Source organism: Bombina bombina, chromosome 11 (genome assembly GCF_027579735.1).
Source record: "Bombina bombina isolate aBomBom1 chromosome 11, aBomBom1.pri, whole genome shotgun sequence".
Taxonomy (NCBI): Eukaryota; Metazoa; Chordata; class Amphibia; order Anura; family Bombinatoridae; genus Bombina; species Bombina bombina.
Window position 1 is genome coordinate 29,265,490 of NC_069509.1, and position 13,191 is coordinate 29,278,680.

Consider the following 13,191-nt stretch of genomic DNA (forward strand, 5'->3'; position numbering starts at 1 on the left):
GGCGATTACCCCCTCTCACATTCCTTTTAATATGTTCAATCCCAATGACAGTGAGACCTGTACTGTCCTTGTTTTGTGTCTCTAGAAAGTGAACTGACACACCATGGGTGTCTAAGCCCGCCTCTATATTTCTAAGATGCTCGCTAAATCTTGTTTTTATAGAGCGTTTAGTACGACCTATATAGATCTTATCACACGAGCATCTTAATAGGTATACCACATAATTCGTTTTGCATGTCATTAAATCTTTAATTTCATACTGCCTATCACCGTTTGTTGCCCCAAAAAAGTGATTTTTGGGATCTATGTGGCAGCAACAAGTGCATCCTTTTCTTCCGCACTTAAAAAACCCCGAGCTTGTCTCTCTAGCCAGTTTTTACCTTTTGTACAGGGTTTTAACATACTTGGACTTATTTTGTTTTTTACACTCATGTTTCTCTTAAAGATCACCTGTCCCTTATTGTTTAATGTTTCCTTCAGCATTGGATGTTGCATGAGGATTGGCCAATGTTTTTTTATGGCCCCTTCAATATCCTTTGCTGCTCTGCTATACCTGGTGACTAATTGTACCTTTCGTTTTTCTAATTTCTCATTGTCTAGACTTTTTGTCTTTTGTTTATTGATAAGCACTTTCCTATCCATTTTTTCCACTTTATCTTTCGTATCATTAAGTAGTTTTTGTGGATAGCCTTTGGCTAGAAACCTGTTTGTAATTACTTTGGATTCTTTTAGGAAGTCACTTTGTTTAGCACAGTTCCTCTTTGCTCTCTGATATTGCCCAAGTGGAATGTTCTTCTTCCACTTGCTATGATGCCCACTCTCAGCATGCAGATACCCGTTGGTATCTGTGGGTTTCCTATACAACTTAGTATCTACCTCACCATGTTCTTGTATTATTTCTAAATCCAAGAAAGTCACTCTTGTTGGATTAGACTCCATGGTGAAGCTGAGATTTTATTATTTCTAAATCCAAGAAAGTCACCCTTGTTGGATTAGACTCCATGGTGAAGCTGAGATTCACCATAGAGTCTAATCCAACAAGGGTGACTTTCTTGGATTTAGAAATAATCCAATCAACATTAGGGGCGTGTGTTACACAGTGACACATAAGGGCGGATTATGGACAGTATGGGCATAGCCTCTGACGAAGCGGGAGGAGCCCGCGAAATGCGTAAGGCCACGCCCATAATCTGACGTGTGAGGAGAAGGGAATGTGAATGACGCTCGGATCAAACTAACAGCCGGCAAGTACAGTTTGTTTCCCATAGCGCATTCACACGATCTCCTCGATACACACTTAGGTCCCACAGCAAACATTACAGCCAAGTCCCCTGTGCTTCACTGTTACATTAAGAACTTTGCATATACAGAGGGAGGCATATAGGAAACCTAACAGTGCTGGAGTGGAATCGTGTGTGCATCTTTAAAGGAACAGACATACCTCATATGTTTGAGGGCACTTTTGTGAGTGAGCAATTGTTGTTTTTATATTTTCAATAAAGTGTGACCATTTTCTACTACACTTAGATCGTGGATGCGCTCTCTCTCTTTTCTCTTTTTAGAGAAACATTTCTACAATGGGCAGAGTGATATCTTCATGTGTAAGCAAAGGCATTGTGGCTGCTGTTCTGGCCACCACAAAGCATTGAAATACCCACAGGGAATAGATCGTTTCTATTATCTCTGGCTAAACTCTATGGGGCCAATGTATCATTTGTTGGACGGACAGGATTCACTGTAGCGAATCATGTCCGCCCGACATTGATAAATGCCAACAGCATACGCTGTTGGCATTTATCATTGCACAAGCAGTTCTGGTGAAATGCTTGTGCAATATCGCCCCCTGCACATTCCGCTAGCAGGGGGTGTCAATCAACCCGATCGTATCCGATCGAGCTGATTGCTGTCCACCGCCTCAGAGTTGGCGGACGAGTTAAGGAGCAGCGGTCTTACGACCGCTGCTTCTTAACTTCTGTTTTAGGCGAACCTGAAGCGGAGTGGGTCGGAAGCAGCATCCGCTGCTTCATATATCGACCCTTATGAAATCTCCTGCTTTCTACAGATAGCCGTGTATGTTCTGGCCACCACAAAGCATTGAAATACCCACAGGGACTAGATTGTATTATCTCTGGCTAAACTCTATGTAATCTCCTGCTTTCCATAGATAGCTGTGTATGTTCTGGATACAGAGGGCTCACTGGATACTGAGGGCGACAGGGAGACCTGCATCCGGCTGTCTGCATTATCCATGCTGCTGAGCTCCCACTTGGTAAGCATAGTCATTAAAGAGTGAGGGGTCTCTATAAACCCTTAGTGAATCAGCTCTGTAAAATGAATGTATACCTTGTCATCTCACTGAAGAGTTCTTTGTATTCTTACATAATCTAAGCCACTATATGAAGACTTGATCCTGGTAAATAGCTGAACATTCAGACCTTTCTTTCAGATTTTTAATGTGACCATGAACCTCAAGGAGACGGAGCTGGATTACCTGGAGGTGAGTGGTGCCCAGCTGGGCACGCAGAGCCTGTCATGTCACCTCGGTGTCTAGACCTGGATTATACGGAACTAACCCATTCTTTGCTTACAGATGTACCTGAATATGGGGGAGGAGTGTGGAACGCAGCATCTACAGGTAATTGTTCCAAATTAAAGGACATTTTTTACTGAATAATATTCTGTTACGCATGTGAAAGAGCAGCATTTAAATATCTTGAAAATATTAAAGGGGCAGTATGTACACAATTAATATCTACAAAAGGGATCTAGCGTTTTCGGCTGCTTTATCCAGCGCAGGAGCATGCTACATTTATCTGATCACCCCAACAAGATGGTTGTAATTGAAGAGAAACCCTGTGATGCAGCGTCAGGAAGGAGAGTGTAACATCTTACAGTGGAGGATTTCTTAAGACCCTGAATGTTTAGAAAATAGTATTTGCACAAGGTGAGAGCGCTATTGTAGATATTTCTTGTGCACGTACTGCACAGTTATGGAGGGGACATTGAATATGTTTACATTTAAATTAAAGGGACACTGTACCCAAAAAAATTCTTTCGTGATTCAGATAGAGCAGCAATTTTAAGCAACTTTCTAATTTACTCCTATTATCAAATGTTCTTTATTCTCTTGGTATCTTTATTTGAAATGCAAGAATGTAAGTTTAGATGCCGGCCCATTTTTGTTGAACAACCTAGGTTGTCCTTGCTGATTGGTGGATAAATTCATCCACCAATCAAAAACTGCTGTCCAGCGTTCTGAACCAAGAAAAAAGCTAAGATGCTTTCTTTTTCATATAAAGATAGCAAGAGAAGGAAGAAAAATTGATAATAGGAGTAAATTAGAAAGTTGCTTAAAATTGCATGCTCTATCTGAATCACAAAAGAAAATTTTTGGGTACAGTGTCCCTTTAATAGCAATACCGTTGTACCATTTGTCTAAATCCTGCTGATGCTGATTGGTCAATAGCTACTTCCTGCTAATGCTCATTGGCTGATAGCTACTTCCTGCTAATACTCATTGGTTTATGAGAGTCTCCTGTTAACACTCATTGGCTGATATTGGGGCTGCTACTTCCTATTAATGGTCATTGGCTTATGGGAACCTCCTGCTAATGTTCATTGGGTGAATGGTACTTTCTACTAATTAATATTAGTGGATAAGTACTTCCTGTTAATGTTTTTGGCTTACTGACCAACAACTACTTCTGGCTAATGCTAATTGACTCATCAGATCATCTTGCTAGCGCTGATGATGCGCTGGTGCTGATGTTGCGCTGATGCTGATGATACCCTGATGCCGTTGCGCTGGTGCTGATGACGGGCTAATGCATGGGTACATTACATTTTGTTTTGCTAAATTACAGACTTCATGCACTTTGTCTTTCAGTATCTAGATATCCTGGTGCGTGACTGGCATGACTCCATGGATTGCAGTAAAGAAGCTGCCCGATGTTATATCAACCGGGAGATTGAGGTAAAGTATGTAGACATTATCATGTGGCAAAATCATACTGTACGAACTGCTCACGCTCAGGGTACTAGTAATATCATAAAGACTTATACAGTGTAATAAAATGTGGGGTTTAGGGGACACTGTAATGGAAAAATGATATGAGTCAAGGAGGCTAAACATATAGGTAAAGTCACACTCAGAGCCAGGCGCATTGTAGCTGACTAGCAGAACTTTACCTATGTGTTTAACCTCCTTGCAGGGGTGAAATACATACTTATCTAGGGGCACTAACAAACCATGTCATTTCTGCTTTACAGTGGTAAATGTAGTAATTAAATAAGGAAGCTCTGCACATATGCCGCTCTGGCTCAATGGGCGTGTTTAGCTCAGGACCAATAGTGCATTTCTGCACTAGAGCTCATTTAAACTATGTGTTTAACACCTAATAGTGCAATATGAAAATGCCCCTGTTAAGAATGCATTGTGTGTATTTACTCAAATTATCAAGAACAACGTCCCAAATCCTCTAGCACTGTATAAGTAATTACCAGGCCATATGGAGCGTGTGCACTTTATAGACTTAACAGAATATAGGGTCGGTCTTCAGTTTTTCCAGGGCTGCTTTTAACTCCTAGTGCGGCCCTGCTCCTGTGCAAACATTGTATCTCTAGCATGGACTTGCAGATGACAACTCTCATACGCATCAGTCTGTTGTGCACATGGACTATGAAAATAAAGCTGAGCGTCTGAGGGTGAGGGCTCTCGTAAGGAAAGAGAACTTATCCCGGGTGAAAGTGACCAGCCAGAGTTGTTAGTTTGGGCTTGTTTGAGCCATACTCATGTGGCTTCATTTAAAGAGTATAAAGGAGGGGGGGTCTGTGGATGTATTTGGTGCTGTTGGTATTGTGTGTGTGTGTGTTACACAGACTAACAGGAAGTGACTGAAGAGGGGCAGTTCTTAATTTCTGTTCAGATGAAGTGGTCAGAGGTGACTGGGTTTGCCCATCTTTATGGGGATAAAATTGGTTGTAAAGGGGTAGTTTAGCGTCCCGTCCCAAATTCGGAAGGTACCACATCCCGCCGGGGGGGGGGGGGGACACACACTATGGATAGGTTCCCATCAGCGGTTGCGGCGCCCGGGAACAATATTGGAACAGAGTGTTGTTGCGGCCGGGAAACGATATTGGAAAAGAACGGTCTGTTCCAATACCTGCCCTGGGTGCTGTAACCTCCGCTGGGAACCTAATTATGCCCCCCCTCACGTTACCTTTCTGAAGTAATTCCCACTGTAATGTGTACATTTCTGAAGTAATTCCCATGGTAAAAATATTACATGTTTAGGTAAGTGTGGAGTTGATTGCTCTGTTCCAATATCATTTCCGGGTGCCGTAACAGCTGCTGGGAACCTATCCATGCCCCCCTCCACGGTGGGATGTGGTACCTTCCGAATTTGGGACGCTAAACTACCCCTTTGCCAAATGGTTTTATTGTATTGATTTGGCTTTAATTTCAGTAGGCTTAAAGGGACATTAAACAAAAGTTGCTTTTATATGAGGTGTGAATTATTATATTTAATGGGTTTCCTATGTGCAGTGCAGCTGTTCTGTAACAATAAACTTCAATATCTTGTTCTGCTGGGGTCATACCCTGGTTTACTTCCTTTTTTCTATAGTTCTATTCTGCACAAAGATGTATTTTCTAGCATGTTTAGCTAACCACAATATGCTTCAAAGACCACAAATCAGTTTAAACCAGACCGATTATTTCTGCAAAAGTAAAAATAGCTTAGATCTGTAAAAAGAGAGAGAATAAATGTGGTTTATTGAACAATAAAGTAAAATGAATACATTTACCAATGGTGACAAACTTTTTTATCTTTATATCATCACTGCTGAAAATCTGGTCCTAAAGCACAAAGTGTTATTTAAAATGACATTGTAAGGCAGCACAGCTCTTTAGGAAAATAACAATCTTATAAACGTGTGCACAAAATATTGCCCCACAAACAGCGCTAGTACCTGTTATTCACCATCGTCGCCTGACGTCAGAAGAAGCAATGTCTGTTGCCATGGAAACAATAACCATCTAAACCATTTACTTATCAGCGCTGCTACATTAGGATCACAGCTAATAACGTTATGGTAATTATTATTATTATTACAAATTCACCTTTTGATGGTAACTTCCGTAGGTGGCCATCTTACTGGCCACATCATTTCTGCCTTCTACAGAGGCTCCTGTAATCTAATCAATTATTTTTTTTTTTAAAGGGACCGTAAAGTCAAAATTAAACTTAAAGGGACAGTCAACACCAGAATTGTTGTTGTTTAAAAAAATAGATAATTCCCTTTATTACCCATTCCCTAGTTTTGCATAAAAAACAGTTATAATAATATACTTGTTACCTTTGTAATTACCTTGTATCTAAACCTCTGCAAACTGCCCCCTTATTTCAGTTCTTTTGACAGACTTGCATTTTAGCCAATCAGTGCAGACTCCTAGGTAACTTCACGTGTGTGAGCTCAATGTTATCTCTATGAAACACATGAAATAACGTCCTCTGATGGTGAAAAACTGTCAAAATGCATTCAGATTAGAGGCGGCCTTCAAGGTCTAAGAAATTAGTATATGAGCCTCCTAGGTTTAGCTTTCAACTAAGAATACCAAGAGAACAAAGTAAAATTGGTGATAAAAGTAAATTAGAAATTTGTTTAAAATTACATGCTCTATCTGAATCCTGTAACTTTATTTTGGACTTAACTGTCCATTTAAAAGGATGGAATAGAGGATGAAACTTTAAACAACTTTCCAATTTATTTCTCTTATCAATTTTGCTTAATTCTCGTGCTCTCCTTTCTTAAAGAGTAAATCTGTGTGAACTCTTAAGACATCTAGCCGTCTGCTGCCATAGATTGCTGGAGACACATGCACGCTCCTAAGCTCTTATCAGGCTACCTAGGCTTACTCTTAACAAACAATATCAAGAGAACAAAGCACACTTGAAAATAGAAGTAAATTAGAAAGTTGTTTTAAAATCACATGCTCTCTAAATCGAGTCGTTTTTACTTTACTGTCTCGTTAAGCCTCTGCAAGACATAATATCTATAGAAAGACCATACCTCAAACTGGCACTGTGTATATTTCAAGGTGAAAATAACGAATAGGAAACAAAAAAATAACTTTACTCTATCCGTGCTACCCTCCTACCTAATAATAAACTGATTAAAAAATTAGAATAGAAAGGAAAAGAGAAAAAAGGGGGCACAATCTTCTACCAGCTATAAAATATATAATTTATTCATTTAAAGTTAAAAATCATAATCCCAGTTGGATACAAACTTGGGACTAAACTATCCTAGGACCAATGAGAAGTAATATTATAGGGATAAATTACAAAAACTGGGGCTGCACAAAGGATCATTAACTAGGTGGCTGCAGCATAAGTTACATTTATTCAAACCTCCAAACGCTTGGTTAGTCACAGAGACGCATCCCTCAAGTGTGCCCGGCCGATATACTGGAACTGTACTGCCCACATTGAAAAAGGCCTGTTTACCGCCAAAACACGTTTGTTTGATTTGTTTTAAGCTTGGATTTGTTTCTTACACATTCCCCAGACTGATGATGCCGAGGTTCCAGTATATTGTTTGTATCTTACTGGGATTGTTATTTTTAACTTTGAATGAATAAAGTATACATTTTATAGTTGGTAGATTGTGTCCCAATCCCCTTTCTTCTCTTTTCTTAATTTTTCCTTTTTTTTTTCTTTGTCTATTTTACTTTCTATTCTAATTTTATACCAGCATCTATGTCACTGGGGAAACGTTACAAAATCAGTTGCTTGTCTTATATGAGTTGTATGAGACCTCTACGCAGAGGGCAGTAAGGCATGGGACTGCTTTTGTCCCCATAGCGCAGGTCTCGGAGGCAGCGCTGAGTTTACCCAGACCCCGCTCTCATGAGTATGTATACAGGGAGTGCAGAATTATTAGGCAAGTTGTATTTTTGAGGATTAATTTTATTATTGAACAACAACCATGTTCTCAATGAACCCAAAAAACTCATTCATATCAAAGCTGAATAGTTTTGGAAGTAGTTTTTAGTTTGTTTTTAGTTATAGCTATTTTAGGGGGATATCTGTGTGTGCAGGTGACTATTACTGTGCATAATTATTAGGCAACTTAACAAAAAACAAATATATACCCATTTCAATTATTTATTTTTACCAGTGAAACCAATATAACATCTCAACATTCACAAATATACATTTCTGACATTCAAAAACAAAACAAAAACAAATTAGTGACCAATATAGCCACCTTTCTTTGCAAGGACACTCAAAAGCCTGCCATCCATGGATTCTGTCAGTGTTTTGATCTGTTCACCATCAACATTGCGTGCAGCAGCAACCACAGCCTCCCAGACACTGTTAAGAGAGGTGTACTGTTTTCCCTCCTTGTAAATCTCACATTTGATGATGGACCACAGGTTCTCAATGGGGTTCAGATCAGGTGAACAAGGAGGCCATGTCATTAGATTTTCTTCTTTTATACCCTTTCTTGCCAGCCACGCTGTGGAGTACTTGGACGCGTGTGATGGAGCATTGTCCTGCATGAAAATCATGTTTTTCTTGAAGGATGCAGACTTCTTCCTGTACCACTGCTTGAAGAAGGTGTCTTCCAGAAACTGGCAGTAGGACTGGGAGTTGAGCTTGACTCCATCCTCAACCCGAAAAGGCCCCACAAGCTCATCTCTGATGATACCAGCCCAAACCAGTACTCCACCTCCACCTTGCTGGCGTCTGAGTCGGACTGGAGCTCTCTGCCCTTTACCAATCCAGCCACGGGCCCATCCATCTGGCCCATCAAGACTCACTCTCATTTCATCAGTCCATAAAACCTTAGAAAAATCAGTCTTGAGATATTTCTTGGCCCAGTCTTGACGTTTCAGCTTGTGTGTCTTGTTCAGTGGTGGTCGTCTTTCAGCCTTTCTTACCTTGGCCATGTCTCTGAGTATTGCACACCTTGTGCTTTTGGGCACTCCAGTGATGTTGCAGCTCTGAAATATGGCCAAACTGGTGGCAAGTGGCATCTTGGCAGCTGCACGCTTGACTTTTCTCAGTTCATGGGCAGTTATTTTGCGCCTTGGTTTTTCCACACGCTTCTTGCGACCCTGTTGACTATTTTGAATGAAACGCTTGATTGTTCGATGATCACGCTTCAGAAGCTTTGCAATTTTAAGAGTGCTGCATCCCTCTGCAAGATATCTCACTATTTTTGACTTTTCTGAGCCTGTCAAGTCCTTCTTTTGACCCATTTTGCCAAAGGAAAGGAAGTTGCCTAATAATTATGCACACCTGATATAGGGTGTTGATGTCATTAGACCACACCCCTTCTCATTACAGAGATGCACATCACCTAATATGCTTAATTGGTAGTAGGCTTTCGAGCCTATACAGCTTGGAGTAAGACAACATGCATAAAGAGGATGATGTGGTCAAAATACTCATTTGCCTAATAATTCTGCACTCCCTGTATATGCCACCGTGTGCCTTAATCATTATGGAGGAGAGCTGCAATTCCTAGCTACAATAACTTATTTGCCTTTTGGGTGCTTTAAGGCAGAAATTGGAGTGCTGAAGTCGGTATTTGGAGTGGTAGTTGAGAGCTTCTCTACGGTGACTGAGCACATTACTGGGTCTGGATCAGTGTTGTGATTACGTAAAACACAAACGTTTCCTTTCATGGTTAAGAAAACGCATGCAATTTTAAGAAAGTTTCCAATTTCCTTTTATTAACTTTGTGCTCTAATAACCAGTTGTGCAAACTGCTGCCATCTAGTGATCAAAAGTACTTTAAACATGTGCACATTACCTACTTAAAGGGACAGTCGACACAAACTGTGGAATTACTTATTGCTATGTAGTTGTTAATGTTGTTTTAATCCTCCTTTAGCCCATGGCTAATGCATATCTAGATTTTATTAAAAATCACTTACCTTGCATCCTCTTTCCGATTGGAAATGGCCGCCAGACCCTTTCCTTTTCCTGACGTCATTCTCACTGAAGACTTTGTTGAAAAGAATGGTCTTCGTGTCGAGCAAGACGTTTCTTGCTCGTGCACTGTATTTTTTGCGCATGCACATTGCATTTTGATAGTCAAGGAGGGCTTTTAAAACCCGGGACATAAAAGTCAGAATTACACTTTCATGATTCAGATAGAGTATGCCATTGTCAGTAACTTTTCAATTTACACCTATTTCAAAAATTACTTCATTCTCTTGTTATGCTTTTTTGAAAAGCATATCTAGGTAGACTCATGAGTTGCAGTGCACTACTTGGTGCTAGCTGCTGATTGGTGGCTACACAAATATCCCTCATTTTATTGGTTCACCTACCCTGTGTGTTCAGCTAGCTCCCGATAGTGCACTGCTGCTGTGAAGATGACTTTGTTTAAGTCTTTGTGTTTAACCTCTTTGCATGCAACCAAAACCATAATAAAAGAATGCTCTAGCATGTTAGAAACTAAAAAAAATTATAATTGTATTTCCCTTTTTAAGAAGAAAACAAATTCAACCGATGTTTTCTTTCCATGTGGAGATTCCGTTACAATTCTTTCTTTCTTTTTTTTTTATTGAGGTTTACTAGATCAAATGTCATTCGATATACTGGTATAGCCTAATCTGAAATAATCCAATATGTGGTGGTCTTAAAGGGATATTAAACTGTGCTTCTTTAGTAAAAAGAAATAGGTTAAAGTGAACCTAAAAAGAAACAGATTGTGTTGAAACACAGCAAACAACTTACTTGTTTTAATGCTAAATTCTCAGTTTAGTGACAAGAAAGCTACCATTACAGAACTTGGGTTTCACGGTCACAACAAAAGTCCTATACTAAACATAAGCAATAAACTTATTGCAGCTAGCAGATAGGTGTCTCCTAGCAACACTTCAAAGGAAAAAATGATAATCTGTCTTCCTGCAGAGATCACAGCCCTCTTGTGGGGCTGTGACAGGAAGTATTAGACCCTGCACAAATGAAGTTAAAAAAGTAATAAAAGGTCAAATCCTTGTAAAGTGATGAATAATACATATTGCAATAATTTATATTACGGGTAACCCACTGCTTAGTGTTTTTGTTTATTATCCCTTTAAGTAAAAATTCAGTAGCACAGAAGCTGCTATTGCATTTTCTTTTTATCAAGCATTTGTTGATTAGACATTTCTAGTGTATATAATGGATCTTGTGCTGTATACTTGTCTAATTCTCTGTAATAATTCTGTCCCTTTTTTTTTTTTTTTTTTTTAATTGATAGAAACTTCAAAAAGGTAACAAATACCCCAAGGTTTTAAAGGAACTGAAAAGAATGCATACTCACTGTAATCTGCTGCCTCATCCGGGAAAGGGGATAACGCGCTCAGGACAAGGGAGGCTGAAAGGTAACGAACAATCTCTTTCAGTTCCAAAAGGCCAAGATTACATTAAAGTTGGTGATTATTTTTGTCAGACAGACATTAAAATGGTGGTCGTAATGTGTATAACTTGTGGTTGTCTGCTTTCTCTTTTTTCCTCAGATGCAGTACGTTAGTTGTGGGTCACTTTGGTTCCCTTTGTTTAACATTAAGGCCGCGATCCGATATACGGCGCAGGTTTCGGCGCAAGCGTGGAAACCTGCGCCGCCCGTAGTTTCAGTTCGCAACTCGAGCTATCACATATACGGCGCCGTCAGATGCTAAAGTGCCTTAAGTCTGACAAACCAGCGATGTCCAGAAATCTGCGTAAGTACAAATTTCTGGAGTCGCCAGTGACTTACGGCACTTTAGAAACTGCTGCCGCATAAAAAAACCTGACTAAGTTATTAAATCACCCGTACTATCTAACATGCCTCCCAAACATAGCCCGACACGTATACCCCTCTATCCGCAACCCCCCTCTCACTCCTAACAATAAATATATTAACCCCTAAACCGCCGCTCCCGGACCCCGCCGCCAGCTACATTATCTATATTACCCCCTAATGTGAGCCCCCTACACCGCAGCTACCTATTTTAACTATATTACCCCCTAATATGAGCCCCCTACCCCGCCGCCACCTACATTAACTAAGTTACCCCCTAATATGACCCCCGGATGCGAGCTACTTTAATTCTATTGGATGATTTGAATAGCCAATAGAATAAGAGCTACTGTAATTCTATTGGCTGATTAGAATAGCCAATAGAATTACAGTAGCTATTATTCTATTGGCTATTCAAATCAGCCAATAGAATTAAAGTAGCTTGCATCCGATTGGCTGATTTGAATTTGAAGGCTCAAATCAGCCAATAGGAATTCAAGGGACGCCATTTTTAATCGCGTACCTTGAATTCCTATTCAGTGTACGGCGGCGATCGTATGAAGAGGATCCTCCACGCTCCGGCTCCGGTCTTCAGTTCCAGAGGTCTTCAGTTCCAGCGTCGCCGGTCTTCAGTTCCAGATGGACGGTCTTCAGCTCCGCGGTCATCGGTCTTCAACTCCTCCGCTCCGCGCCAGCTGGATCCTGGAAGAAAAAGAGGTCGCCGCCTGGAAGAAGACTTCTCCGTCTGGAACAGGAGCTTCTCGGCCGGTCTTCAGGACAGGTAAGGAGCACTTGGGGGTTAGACTTAGGTTTTTTAAGAGGGGATTGGGTGGGTTAGAGTAGGGGTATGTGGGTGGTGGGTTGTAATGGGGGGGTTGTTGTTTTTTTTTACAGGCAAAAGAGCTGATTACTTTGGGGCAATGCCCCACAAAAGGCCTTTTTAAGGGCTGGTAATAGAGCTGTTAACTTTTGTAATTTAGATTAGGGTAGGGAAATTTTTTTATTTTGGGGGGCTTTGTTATTTTATTAGGTGGCTTAGAATAGGTGTAATTAGCTTAAAATTCTTGTAATCTTTTTTTATTTTTTGTAATTTAGTGTTTGTTTTTTTGTAATTTAGTTTAGTGTATTTAATTGTATTTTAGTTTAGATATTTGTAGTTTATTTAATTTATTGATAGTGTAGGTGTATTTGTAACTTAGGTTAGGATTTATTTTACAGGTAAATTGGTAATTATTTTAACTAGGTAGCTATTAAATAGTTATTAACTATTTAATAGCTATTGTACCTAGTTAAAATAAATACCAAGTTACATGTAAAATAAATATAAACCCTAAAATAGCTACAATGTAATTATTAATTATATTGTAGCTATCTAAGGGTTTATTTTATAGGTAAGTATTTAGT

At 39.9% G+C, this 13,191-nt stretch overlaps 1 protein-coding gene across 4 annotated transcripts in view; it reads left to right on the forward strand.

Moving 5' to 3' along the window:
* Window positions 1–13,191, forward strand: part of LOC128642404 (RING finger protein 112) — a 98,209-nt gene that overhangs the window by 36,731 nt on the left and 48,287 nt on the right. For all 4 annotated transcript variants that reach the window (XM_053695168.1, XM_053695169.1, XM_053695170.1 and 1 more), the window contains exons 5-9: window positions 2,165–2,269; window positions 2,447–2,497; window positions 2,591–2,635; window positions 3,887–3,973; window positions 11,266–11,389. In XM_053695168.1, coding sequence (XP_053551143.1) covers window positions 2,165–2,269; window positions 2,447–2,497; window positions 2,591–2,635; window positions 3,887–3,973; window positions 11,266–11,389 — 412 coding nt within the window. The remainder of the gene's footprint in view (window positions 1–2,164; window positions 2,270–2,446; window positions 2,498–2,590; window positions 2,636–3,886; window positions 3,974–11,265; window positions 11,390–13,191) is intronic.